The sequence below is a fragment of the Oryzias latipes genome, chromosome 19 (assembly GCF_002234675.1).
Source record: "Oryzias latipes chromosome 19, ASM223467v1".
Classification (NCBI taxonomy): domain Eukaryota; kingdom Metazoa; phylum Chordata; class Actinopteri; order Beloniformes; family Adrianichthyidae; genus Oryzias; species Oryzias latipes.
In genome coordinates, this window is record NC_019877.2 from 22,019,504 (window position 1) to 22,032,691 (window position 13,188).

Genomic DNA, 13,188 nt, shown 5'->3' on the forward strand with positions numbered 1-13,188 from the left:
AAAGTGTAACGGTGCTCAGAAAGAACCGTAGCAGTTCTGAGAGGATCAGGAGAATCTTCCTGCGCCGCTGGAATATGGACGCCTTTCTGTTGGTTTCCTCCAAAAAAGATTTGACAAAATACAGAAATGAGAAATCCTGAGCTTCTTGGTTTTTGGGGAAAAACTCTGACTTTAAAAATGAGAAACCAGCAAAAAAAAAAAAACATCCAGATTTTGTGAACAAATCTCAGTTTATTAGTCATAAAATGTTTCCCCACATTCACAGCTGAACACTTTTCCACATTTGCAAAAACGAGTTTCAACCTGTGAGAGAATAAAAAAACAAACAAAAACATTGTTAATGATGACAAAGTTTCGCAATAAAGGCCTTCCCTTAACCGAGTTCTATTCTAAACCACAGATTTTCAGAGTCACAGCATGAACAGGTCCGTCCAACACCAATGCGTTACAAAGTTCCCTGATTTCCCTGGTTTGGTCATTTCTCCCCTTTTTGTCCTAAACCTGCAGCATTTTTACATTTTCCTTCATTGCAGTGTAGCGCTCTCATCTGCATCGTCGGGCAGGAGGAGTAGAAGCCGGTTCAGAAGAACAGCTCCACGCTTTTATTGTGAAGGACTGCCGTTACGACGGTCCGCTTTCCAAACGCTCCAAACAGAAAAAGCTCCCCATGGAAACTAGAACTTTGAAATGCGCCGCTCAATACTTCACTAAAAGAAAAACAGCAATTTTGTGTCACGTTGACAGACTGTTAAAGTTTTAAAAAGTTAAATAAATTAGACAAAAACCACGGTAAAAAGAGAAACTCATAAGACACATCTGCAATGACACCCCCTCCCAGAATGAAAAAGTCTTTCCAGAAGCGTCATCCTCAGCCGGGTCTCCCATCCGACCGTTTAACAGCATTTAGGCTCCATCCAGCAGAATCCAACATTTAGGCACAGACGGCTCTGAAAAGGTCAACACCTCCCCTCTAGTGGTTCATCCGCTTCCTGCTGCCGTTCCAAACAAACACTTTCAGCAACATTTTTCATCCATTGTTTTTGTAAACCCACATCACAGCCTACAGCATAAATGATTGACAGCAGCTGTTTCACACTACATTCCCTCAGGAAAAGCAGACCATCTGCGGCATAGTCAGTCCAATCGCCCGCCGCTACGCCGCACTTTCCCGCCCTTGACGTAGCCTCGTGGTAACGCCCCCAGATGCAGTCGTGTGGTCACTTAGTGGCGCATGTAGAGCCGTATCAGGCCTGCTTTGTGCAGCTCCTGCCACAGATCCATCTCCATCCGAAAGTCGTGGTTGGCGTAGAAGGCCACTGGGCGGTAGGTGGTGTCAAAGTAGTGGTCAGAGTAGTTCTTGTAGTCGGGGGTCATGAAGCCGTACGCGCTCACCTGCAGGGAAGAACGGCCGACCGTTCAGTCATCTGTCACCCCCATCAGACAAACACTGCGGAGGTCACCAGAGGTTACCTGGTCGCAGGTGTGCAGGGCAGCCAGCAGCATGACGGCCCCCGTTGAGGGGCGGTAGATGTCCCTGTGTCGCCCCTTCAGGATGCCGGCTCGAAGGAATCTGAGGCGAGGGCAGAACATGAGAAGGGTGGTAGGAGCTCAAAGGGATCAGTGAGTAGAAATGTTCCCAACAGCTGCAGAACGAAGCCTTAGGCTTCCAGACGACCAGACAAAACACGGCGCTGAAGCCTTAGGCTTCCACACGACCAGACAAAACACGGCGCTGAAGCCTTAGGCTTCCAGACGACCAGACAAAACACGGCGCTGTAGCCTTAGGCTTCCACACGACCAGACAAAACACGGCGCTGAAGCCTCATAAACATTTTGTTTATGACCATCCGTGTAAAAGATAAGAAAAGGTGGAAGAACATCAGAAATGTGTCCATTTGGTCGCTGGTGCGTCCCACAGAACCATCATGTGAAGGAAACATGGATCTGGGTTCTTATTGGTTTAGAATAAACTGAAGTTAACAAATATTAACAATAAGAATACATTTTATTTATCAGGCGCCTTTCCAAGAACTTTGGGCTGCCTAACGGGGATAAAAGCTCACTTTGCTATTTCTGATTGTTTTAATATTTGGGGAAAACATGGTTGCTGATAAAGTTGAACAGAAGTTCTCTTTTTCCTGTTCTGCTCTGACTGACAGCAGAAATGGCAGATCGATGGAACATCAGCAGGTCAACAATGGATGATTAATTACCGAGTGATATTTTGGCTCCGGTGGTTTTAGACTTTTGGGCTGGAAAACTACGGAGTGACGTTTATGCCCCACCGTTGCACACCATGAGCTTCAAATGAAAACGTTAAATATTTGCTTTCAAATTTTTTTATTTTTTTATTCAAACAAATCTTTTTGCATGCGTTGTGTTTCGTCTCGCCCTTTTTTCCTAGCTTTGATTTTGCTCTCATAAGTTTAATTTTGACGTGATGAAGCTGCCGTCAAACAGCTGCTGATTGGTCCAGATTCTAACCAATCAAATCGTAGTATTTATCTAACGTGGCGTCCGAGGCGGAAGCAGCTCTTTTTATCTCCATTTAGTCTCTTTGGATGAAGACATTTTCATTTTTAATCATTTTAAAAATAATACTTTTTTTCTTTTTTTAGCATTGATTCATTTTTATTTAGTCAGATTTGTGAATTTATGGCTGAAACTGTAAAATAAACTGTAACGTTTATCTGCTGACATTAAACCAGCAGACCTGTGTGTGATCTGTGAATGCCCAAAGTTTGATTTTCTTTAAGATTTGTTAAAAAAAAATGTAGATTTAAAGCACATATTTCATTTTTGTAATGGATTAACAGCAATAATAAGTAAAATAATGATGGCTCACCAGAGTAGACCAAATGTTTTTAACAGAAGAAACATTTTGAACTTTTATCTTCATTTTCACAGCGTCTTATTTTTAAGAATTCCTGTGTTTTTGTCCAAACTAAAAAAAAAAAACCCTTTAAAAAGCTATTTTCTTTTTATATTTAAACATTAATTGATGAAAATAAAACAATAGTTCAGTTATGAATTTAAAATCGTAATAAAAGTAACTTCCAGCTGAACAGAGTCGAAGCTCAGACGTTTTTTCTGCTGCAGACATTTTAAACACTCTAGTCGCTACACAAACATGAATAAATACTAAACCTGTTTGACTTTAGCTGCTTTGCTGCTCCTTCTGGGTTTTACTCTGAAAAACGGGCCAGAATGGTTGGAGACAGCAGAACCCCGTTGGGACAGAACCGACTCAAAGTCCATGTCTGCCTCCAAGCACCGTCAATGTGAGACAGAGACACCTGATTGGTTACAATCTGGACCAATCAGCAGCTGTCTGATGGCAGCTTTGTCACATCAAACTGAAACTTATGAGACCAAAATCAAAGATAGGAAGAAAGTGAGATGAGACGTGAGCCATCAATCAAAGATGTGACAGCGGGCAGCCCGGCCACGTCACGTCCCGTCCCGTCACGTCACGTCACGTCACGTCCCGTCACGTCACGTCACGTCACGTCACGTCACGTCCCGTCACGTCAGGCCTCAGTCCACCCCCCCCGGGGCTCCAGTCGTTCACTCATACTCAGCAGGTACTAGATGTGTGTACTAGTACTACTGTGGTGCTGTTAGGCACGGGGCGCTTAGTGAAAACCCGTTTTTTGTTCCAATGTCTTCATAAAGGACTTTTCTCTGACCTGTTCCTGAGGTAACGGACAAAATCCGGATGGTAGATCTTCAACTTTTCTGCAGACACGTCCTCTCCAAAGTACTTCCTAGGACTGAAAGGAAAGTTTCAGGTTAGACCGACTGTTAACTTCATCCTAAAGTTTTAAAGACCCACTCTGAGAAAAACCCTGTTGGTGACGGAGACATTTATAAAGAAAACAGAGGAAACCTGAAACATTTCTGAGTATCTCTTTATTCAAATGTGAAACCTGTGGTCTGAAAAAGCAAAAGGTTTGAAGCTCACTGAGACAGAAAACCAGAAGGGGGGGGTGTTTCTTACTCTTGTTTCCTCTCAGGCCCCCTCTCCACCAGAGTGTGGGTCGCCGCCGCCTTCGCCAGCAGGTAATCGCGGTCGTGATCCGGGAGGAAGACGTATCTGGTTTCCTGTGCGGGAGCAGCACAGCGTTGGTGAGTCTCTGCTGCAGCTCTGGGGGAGGAGAGACCCGCGACCCCCCCTTACCTCTGACACGGGAGGCCTGCTGTAGCCAAAGCGGGCGTAGCTCCTCATGGAGTTCATCAGCGTGTTGGTGGAGAAGGTGTAGTGAGTGGTCCGGGAGCCCACGTCCTCCTCGAAGCCCTTGGTGATGGCCCCGTTGGTCCTGATGAGGGTCAAAAACGCAGAGTCAGGACTAATGCTGCCTCTGACCCGAAGTCGCCTCTGCTACTCATCCAAACGACACCAAAACCTTTAACCCCCCCCCGCGTGCTCCTCCTTCTACCTGAAGATGTAGTGGTGATGGTCGATCTCCTTGCCTTTCTTTGAGCCCTTCAGAATCCCGCCGTTTCCGACCACGGCACAGCGCCTGCAGCTGGAGGCGGCGCCGCGGCGCTGCCAGTCGTCCAGCATCTCCCGGTTGGCAGACGTGTTGAGGACGGAGAGAGTTTCCACCAAAGCTGGAGACAAAGGTGGGAAGAAAAAGTTACTGACAGTTCTGCAAACACACGAGAAGCCGCAAAGGCGTGAGCGTCTTCACTCAGACGCCGCCGCAGAAAAACAAACACGGTTCCAGAAGCAGACGATGCTCGAAAAAGCAAACAGACACGGAAGAACCCGTTCAACCTCTAAAGAATATTCATCTTTTTGTCTTCTAGCCAATAAAAACGGTTCTGGACTCAGAAACCAGGAGCAGCAGGAACCGCCGATGCCCGTCGGATCAGTAACTCCAGCGGAACCTGGATCCGGTCTCCACGTCCTGAGTGAGACACAGATTGTGCCGTCGAGCAAAATGAAGGAATGCAGACTGTAAATGGAGCCTGTTCAGGGCGTCTGCATCCTCCTGCTGCTCCATCTGGAAGCTGTGAAGTGTTGAGCTCAGAGGTTTTGGGTGTGGAGGCCACATGTTCGCCACAGCTTCTCCAAACGTCTCAGTAACGGAAGGAAAGGACTTCTTTAACCAGTTTAGATCCTAAAAATGAAACCAACAGTCAGTGGTGCTTAAAGCACACAGAGGCTGAAAACTGAAGGCATTAAAGCCCTGAAGGAAAGTAGTGATGTTCCTCAATGGAATGTGGGACGTTCCCTCTCACGAGTGTGGATGACGGGCTGGACGTCCTTCTATACTTCAGCTTCATGTGAAGGATCAGTCGGTGTTCAGAACAGAACAAATCCAACTTTACAGCACAGCAACTTTGACATGAATGAACTCAGAGCTTCAGTCTGGCTGCTTCCTAGGGAAAGATAACGTTACCTGAACACAGTTACAAGCACAGACGTGAACTTGACTAGAAATGTTGCAACACGTTCAAAAAAGGCATTTTCTGAAGCTTGAGGAAGAAGAGGACTTGGACTTTTTGATGAGTCTTCCTCAGACAGGACTAAAGTTCTGCGGTTCCACTGGACCAGGCAAACAAAAGACGGATCCAGCAGGGAAGTGTCTTTCATACAGTGACACATACAAAATAGTTGGTACCCCTCAGTTAAAGAAAGAAAGTCCACAATGCTCACTGAAATGACTTGAAACATACAGAAGTAACAATAAATTAAAATTTATTGAAAATTAAATAATCAAAATCAGCCATTACTTCTGAGTTGTTGATTAACAGAATTATTTAAAAAAACAAACTAATGAAATAGGGCTGGACAAAAGTGATGGTACCTCCATAAAAGACTGAGATCTAATTGCCCAGGGGGTCATGATGAACTCAGGGATGTCCTTTAATTGACATCACAGCTGTTTTCAAACCCATAATCAGTCAGTCTGCCTATTTAAAGGGAGACAAATAGTCACGATGCTGTTTGGTGTAAAGGTGTGAACCACACTGAATATGGACAACAGAAAGTCAAGGAGAGAATTGTCCCAGGACATTAGAAACAAAATTATAGACAAACATCATGAAGGTAAAGGCTATAAAACCATCTCTAAGCAGCTTGAAGTTCCTGTGAAGGGCTAAGAAGTTTAAGACCCACGGGACAGTAGCCAACCTCCCTGGACGTGGCTGGAAGAGGAAAATTGATGACAAATTGAGGAGACGGATAGTTGGAACTGTATCCAAAGAGCCCAGAACAACCTCCAAAGACATTAAAGGTGAACTCCTAGATCAAGGTACATCAGTGTCAGATCACACCATTCGTGGTTGTTTGGGCCAGAGTGGACTTCATGGGAGACGACCAAGGAGGACACCACTTTTGAGACTGGAATTTGCGAAAATGCATGTTGACAAGCCACAAAGCTTCTGGGAAAATGTCCTTTGGACAGATGAGACCAAACTGGAGCTTTTTGGTAAGGCACATCAACTCTGTGTTGGCAGACTCAAAAATGAAGCATCCAACCAAAAGAACACTGTCCCTACTGTGAAACATGGAGGAGGCTCAGTTCTGTTTTGGGGCTGCTTTGCTGCATCTGCCACAGGGTGTCTTGAAGTTATAGCAAGGTAAAATGAAATCTCCAGATCACCAAGGCATTCTGGGTAGAAATGTGCTGCCTAGTGTCAGAAAGCTTGGTCTCAGTGGCAGGTCATGGGTCTTCCAACAGGACAACCATCCAAAACACACAGCCAAAAACCCCAAGAATGGCTCAGAGAAGTGTTGGACTATTCTGAAGTGGCCTCTATGAGCCCAGATCTGAATCCCATTGAACATCAGTGGAAGGAGCTGAAACATCCATTTGGAGAAGACACCCGTCAAACCTGAGACAACTGGAGCAGTTTGCTCATGAGGAGGGGGCCAGAATACCTGTGGACAGGTGCAGAAGGCTCATTGACAAATACAGAAACCGTTTCATTGCAGTGATTGCCTCAAAAGGTTGTGCAACAAAATATTAAGTTATGAGTACCATCATCTATGTCCAGCCCTATTTCATTATTTTGATGATTTAATTTTCAACAAATTTTAATTTGTCACTTTTGTACGTTTCAAGTCATTTCAGGGAGCATTGTGGACTTTCTTTCTTTAACTGAGGGGTACCAACAGTTTTGTCCACCACTGTAGTTTTCCTTTCTACGGGGAAAGACGGTACTGGACCACTGCAGGACACCAAAGGTGAGACCACAGTGCTTGAAGGTGCAGCCGCTGTCCGGCTGCCGATCACCAAAGACGTCCGCAGGAACCGACACGCGCAGACAGGACGGACCATCACCCCCTCTGTGGAAGAACAACTCACTTTTGAAGTCCACGCCTCCCCAGCCGTGAGTCCCTGGGTAACGCCTCAGACGCTGGTACTGCTCAGGAGTTGCATGTTTGAGCGTCTGCAGGACCGGAATCCGCTCCAGAAATCTGCTCCCAAACGCGGAGCTCTGGACTCGAGCTCGGACGCCGTCTGGGCAGAGCTGTGGGCAGAGAACACAGGCAGGACGTCAGCAAACCACACTTCAGCGCCGACGAGTCCGCTGTGGTCAGGCCCAAAACGGCTCTCAAGTTCACATCCAGACCCACAGAGAGAGCGGCGCTGGAAACCTGCAGCAAAACCACAAGCAGCCATAGAAGAGAAACATCCAACAGTTCCCTCCTGAAGCCGTAGTTGGAGGCAATAATGCATCAGCCGCCTCCTGAGCATCTCTAGAGCTGCAGAAAGCCTTTCAACAGCAGGAGAGACGCTTCCGTTACTGAATAATTAACTTGTGGTTTCAAGCTCAGCTCAGCAGCAGAGACATTTAAAGGTCGTTTCATCCGTGTTCAGGTTGTTCTGGGACGGAAAACCGTTCCAACCATCCTTCACACAAAAACTCTGACCAAAGAACTAAACTTCAAAGAGAGGGAGAGAGACAAAGACAGAGGGAGAGAGAGAGAAGGCATCTAGATAGAGAATGTAATTTGCCTCCGGGGTCGTGTCCTTTATATCTGACCAGTTTGTGCTGTTTAGGCTTGAATTTGATTGGAAGGTCAAAGGTTAGCCCCGTTTATCTTTATACAGCTGTGTGTAATAGCATTTGGTGTTGCTCTTCAGTCCTGAAAAAGAAACCATCCAGAGGAGAAAAGGCCAAAGCAGAAGCCTAAAGCTCCTCCTCGCATTCCACATCACTGCATGCTCTGCTTACGGAGGAGGAGGCGTCTGTCTTCATAACTTCAGAACTTTAGGTTCAAAAATCCTCAGTTGACCCTTGTGCTATCCTAGGGACTTTAACATTGGGTCATCTAGACCCACTAGACAGTGCTCTGGAATCTTTTTTCTTCAATGATTTGTGATCTTCACTGGTGTCCATGGATTACATGAAATCTTTCCACCTTTAACCACCTTTGTCCTGGTAGGGAGAACACGTCAATGGAAGGATCCGGTCATCTTGACCCCATAGGTTAGCACAAGGGTTAAGGAAAAGTGAGAGCTCCCAGAATTTACACACAAGACTTGAACCTCAGGTGGTCACTGATGAAGGACAGGAAGCTGAACACACGCGTGCAGCCAACATGAAAGAACGGTGTAGTTGATCCAAAGAGGATTTGTTTAACAGCAGGAGTGAAAAAGCAAACCTCTAATCGTCCCCAGTCCTGCTGCTTTGCATTCTCTCAAATCATTTACATCTCAGAGCTTCAGGTGAGCCAGACAGGTGCAGACGGGCCGGCGCCTGCTGACGTGGAGTTTGACCAAGACAAAAGCGCTAAAACAATGAAAACGATATAGTTCATGGAAGGAAAAGGGAAGACATTTCTGAGAACGGAGACAGGCTTGGTAAACACCTGGAAAACATCTCCAAACACAATGAGGCACAGCAGAGGTAGAGTCATGGTTTGGTTCACGGACACCTGAACACGGAGCAGCTGCTGCATTTCAGCTGAATCAGGACTACATGAAGGAATACTCAATGTAACTGAATACAAAGATTACTCTTCAATCTCAGGATGAACTAACAGATTCTGAAACTTGATGAGAAGTTTAAATAACAAAACCCGAACTGGAAAAACTAGAACTGATATGTAAACGTTCCTTCAGTCTATGCCTTCTGTAGGTTTAGGGACGTCACGCACAGTAGCAGACTTGAAATCAGATAAGCAGCAGGATTATCAGAGCATTTCAGAGATTCATCTGCAGCAACGGGATCCTGCTGAGGGACATTCTTTTGGTCTCCAGCGCCGTTGTGAGAGCTTTCATGCAAACCTGACTTCTAACTCACAGTTTTCCTGGGCTCACCTGTCCTACTCCTCCTTTAAAGGGACTTTCACCAAAAACTCTTGGATTGAAACCAACCGTCACATGTGCACACGTGACATGTTTACATGTTCCTACCATGCAACAAAGTTCAGATTGTGTGTTTTTAATGGTATAGACGGCGTTGGACCATGAGGTTCTTGCATGATCTGCTAACATTGAGGACGTTTAGGTCATTAAGGGAGTTCTGGATGACTCACCGTGTGCAGGGAGACTCCGTCACTCATGTAGGAGTCTCCAATGTACTGCGGATCTGTGGGTCCGATTGGTTTCGTGGGCAGAACTCTGTTCGACTCGTTTGCCTTCTTCACCTGGTCCGAGCCTGGAGGGGAAGTGGAGACGTTCGCCCGTACTTTTCCGTGCACGTGGGGCTCGGTGGCTGCTGGAGTCTGCACATTGTGGCCTGGTAGAGGTTTCTTGGTGGGGGAGGCGGACAGCAGGTCGGGCTGCCGGTGGGGGTCGTCCCGTCTGCCTGGAGGCTCTTTGGGTTCCTCTGAACTGCTGTGACGGACAGAATACCTTCAGATTCAAACCCACAACTCTCTGGTATCAGGCGGGTTCTCTGCCAGCATGAAGGCAATACTGTTTAACCAAGGAGGGTCTGCCATGGAGAGCGGCTTAAGTATTAACATTTATTCAGGGTGTGAAGTCAGCGTAAAGCATACAATGCAAAACATCCATGGACGTCTTTGCTCCACCCTTTCCCAACAGAGCGCTGCGGTGACCGTCTGTTTCACAGAACAAGGGAATGACAGGAAAATCAAACATGGGTCTGTTTAGTCAGATCCTGCAGAAACCGTTCCCGAGTAACTGGACTGCTTCCCCGTGTCACCAACGTCTGAACTGGCCATTTGTTCAGGCTGGTTGCAGTGTTTAGGCCACGCCCACTGTGGTTCCAAAGGGTTGACGGTTCCAGAATGGAAGATGGGACAAAGCAAGACAATGTGAGCCACAAAGCCGAGACATCATGTTTTTTTTAGCCAAACAAGATCCTGAAGGGAAACAAGGACAAGCGGATCGAGCAGAAAACCGTTCAGGTCACATGACCCCACAGACGACATCAGAGGAAAGCTGGAAATAGGAATCTCTGCACTAACTCTGACAGCAGGGAACCGCAATGTAACCGCAAGTTTCTAAAAGAAAAAAAAGAAAAAAAGCTTTAGTTCAAAATTTGGTTTGTATGGAAGAGAATTGACCTCAATTTAAAAAAAAAAAAAAAAAAGCAAAGTTTTTTTCCTTTAAGAACTCCAAACAGGCTGCATCTCCTCATGAAAGCCAACTATTCAAAGTGGAAAAGCCACATCGGTCCGTGAATTCCTGTGATGTTTTCTGGATTATTCAGGGTGAGTCACAGACAAACAGCTACCGTCTGTCTGGGGGGGGGGGCTTTATTACGGTCCCTGCCTGCAGCTTCACAAGCATCAACATAAAGACAAACTTTAAAACTCAGAACAGATTAATCAAAAACTGCAGCTGGAACCCATTTTCTGCACAACAATCTACAGTTCAGGAACTAAAACACGGATCCGGTCCGTGGCTCGCTCATTTTCATTGGATACCTCTACGCTTGTGTAGGTTTGACACGGAGAGGACGTTCCCACCAGCTCCTGTAGTGGGGGGGGGTCCTCTCCTCCAGCCCGACAGGCTGCCTGGTTTCCAGTCAAACACCGGAAGCCACGCTGATGCAGAAACAGGCATTCAGGGCTCGTAAAGCAGGCAAACAACTGTAACCGACAGCAGCCCGAAAGGTCAAAGGTTTACAAGAAACCAGGTGACACGACAGAGCTGGATTACCAGGAGATCAGCACTTTGAACAGCTGACCCAAAAGATCCGGATGTTGGAAAGAGTTCAGCATGAAAACGGCCCAATGTTTGATCAAAGATTAAAACGTTATCAGCTGCAGACGTTTCCACGTTCACCACAAACTGTGCACGTGGCTGCAACAGGATGTACAGGAGAGCTCGCTTTCCGGTTGAAGTCAGAGGCTCCCACGTCATCAGGCCTGGGCTGAAAAGAAACCCTGTCAGCCATTGTGTCCGTTCCTCTGACCAAATGCAGCCGAGAGGTGCTGCTGGCCTTTAGAGCTGGAGCGGTGCCTGTTGGGACAAAGCCAACACTTCCACGGCGGGCCGAGAAAGCCCTGCTGCCAGAAAGCCGGAGAGCCTTTCACGGCACAAGGAGGGAGAGGAGCAGAGAGTTTGACCCGAAAATGTGCACACATCCACATTTGACTCTGAAGACAACAGAAGAGGACTTGTGTGAGGCGTCAACGCTTTAAGAGGAAGTCTCTGGCTCTTATCTCTGACTGAAGGCCGTAAAGAAACACTTAAGGGTTCAAAGTTTTCTGCATGAAGCCCTTTGCCCCAAAGTCACACGGCAGCAGGAGGGAAAAGGTAAACAAGCCGTGCAGGACGCACAATTATTATGACAACATGACAAAGGAGTGAACTTTCCAACACTGAAGGAGGTTTCTTCAAATGAGAGAGTGAAAGGAAAAGTGTAGACGCTGAATCTTTTGGTGTTTCTTTACTTTATTGTCACTTCCTGTTTGTAGTTTTTTAATCGAGAGGTTCAGGCAGAGACTTCCAGACCCCAAACACGTCTAAAAGTTCTTGATGACACTTTAGCTGCTGGGGTTTCCAGCTGAAACATGATCACCTGGATCATGTGTCCAGCCAAAAGAGCAGGAGGTTCTACGCTCGGTGCTGGTCCAAAACTCAAATTAAGAGCTTCAAGATAAAAAATAAAAGTTTTTTTTAAATCAGAATGTTTGGATTTAGGTCCGAGACAAGTGGTGGACGTGTCTGGATGTCTCACCTGTTTGTCCTCCGGGTCACATCCTGTCGATACCCGTGAGGCATCAGGGATGCAGATGGGGGCCACTGCCGGTTCAGAACCAGGACGTAGATGCACAGAATGAAGCTGACCACCCCCACCGCCACAAAGAACCTCCTCAGCAGCGCCATGGCCAGCAGGCTGCGTGTGCTCGCCGAGCTCCGCCGTGCGCCCGCCGGAGCATCAGGAGGCAGAACGTGGAAGACGAGGAGGACTCGGTCCGGTTCTCTGAGGAGGAGGCAGAACCGAGCTCCAATTAGCCCATGTTGGTCTCAGCCTCAGAGAGAGGAGGCAGAGGAGAGTCTGGAGGGAAACCTTAGCTCTGAGCAGAAACAGATACTCGAATGACAAAAACACAGCAGCTTCTTCATCGTCTTTACCAACCGCCAGCTCGGAGAGGAAGACACTAAACCTCATCAGACGTCATGCTAAGACAGGAAACAAGCAGGAAACTTTTGCTTCTGAGGCTCTGCTCAGGTCTGAGCCTCAAGGCAGGAAGAGCTGAGGATCTGCTCCGCCGTTACTCCTGAAAGGCGGGGGCAGATCCTGGCTCCTCCAGTTGTGACTGAGTGGGGGGAATGGAAGGAATGTGCTGCCCTCGTCCCGTTCTCCTGGCTCCAGCAGCAGAAAACTTTGCTTTCACCGCTTGAAAAGTTTCAAGTGCTCACATAACGGTGCCAGCCGGGGTCAGAAAGAGGCGGGTTCCATCCCCCCCCCCCGAAAGAGACGGCAGAGTTCTCACCGCTGCAGACCTGGGCTGAGTCTCCCTCTCCTCGCTGCACAGCTCTTCCTCTCACAGAGCTCTCCTTGTCATCTGCTGCTCAGAGCTGCCAGCCTCTGCACTGTAGGGGCGGGACCATTGTGGAAATGAGCAACAGCTGCTGGCAATTGGTCCCCCCCCACTTCTCTGAAGTCCTGCGCAAGAATGAAGTGGGGGAAGGATCCCACCTCAGGCAGCTCTGAAATGTTCCCAGCGACCAGCAGCCACGGCGGCTGCAGCTTTTGTCCGTCCTGAGGAGGGAAGAGGCTCGCTGCTGCACGCCGGAGGAAAGA

At 47.4% G+C, this 13,188-nt stretch overlaps 1 protein-coding gene across 6 annotated transcripts; it reads right to left on the reverse strand.

Annotated features, from left to right (window-relative positions):
* Positions 1-211: 211 nt before the first annotated feature.
* On the reverse strand, positions 212-13,185 carry st6galnac2 (ST6 N-acetylgalactosaminide alpha-2,6-sialyltransferase 2). Of its 6 annotated transcripts, none has more exons than XM_011488483.2 (10): positions 12,888-13,185; positions 12,118-12,363; positions 9,500-9,800; positions 7,320-7,485; positions 4,440-4,614; positions 4,181-4,319; positions 4,001-4,104; positions 3,690-3,773; positions 1,471-1,570; positions 212-1,392 (listed from the first exon to the last, which is right to left on the reverse strand). In XM_011488483.2, exons 2-10 carry the CDS (start codon positions 12,264-12,266, stop codon positions 1,222-1,224), a joined length of 1,389 nt encoding a protein of 462 aa, XP_011486785.1. In that variant the 5' UTR covers positions 12,267-12,363; positions 12,888-13,185; the 3' UTR covers positions 212-1,221. The 6 variants fall into 6 exon arrangements, with proteins under 6 accessions (XP_011486785.1, XP_011486782.1, XP_020567519.1 ...); XM_011488480.2 differs by having other exon boundaries at positions 12,878-13,185; XM_020711860.2 differs by lacking the exon at positions 12,888-13,185 and adding an exon at positions 12,804-12,820.
* Between the last annotated feature and the right edge of the window lie 3 nt (positions 13,186-13,188).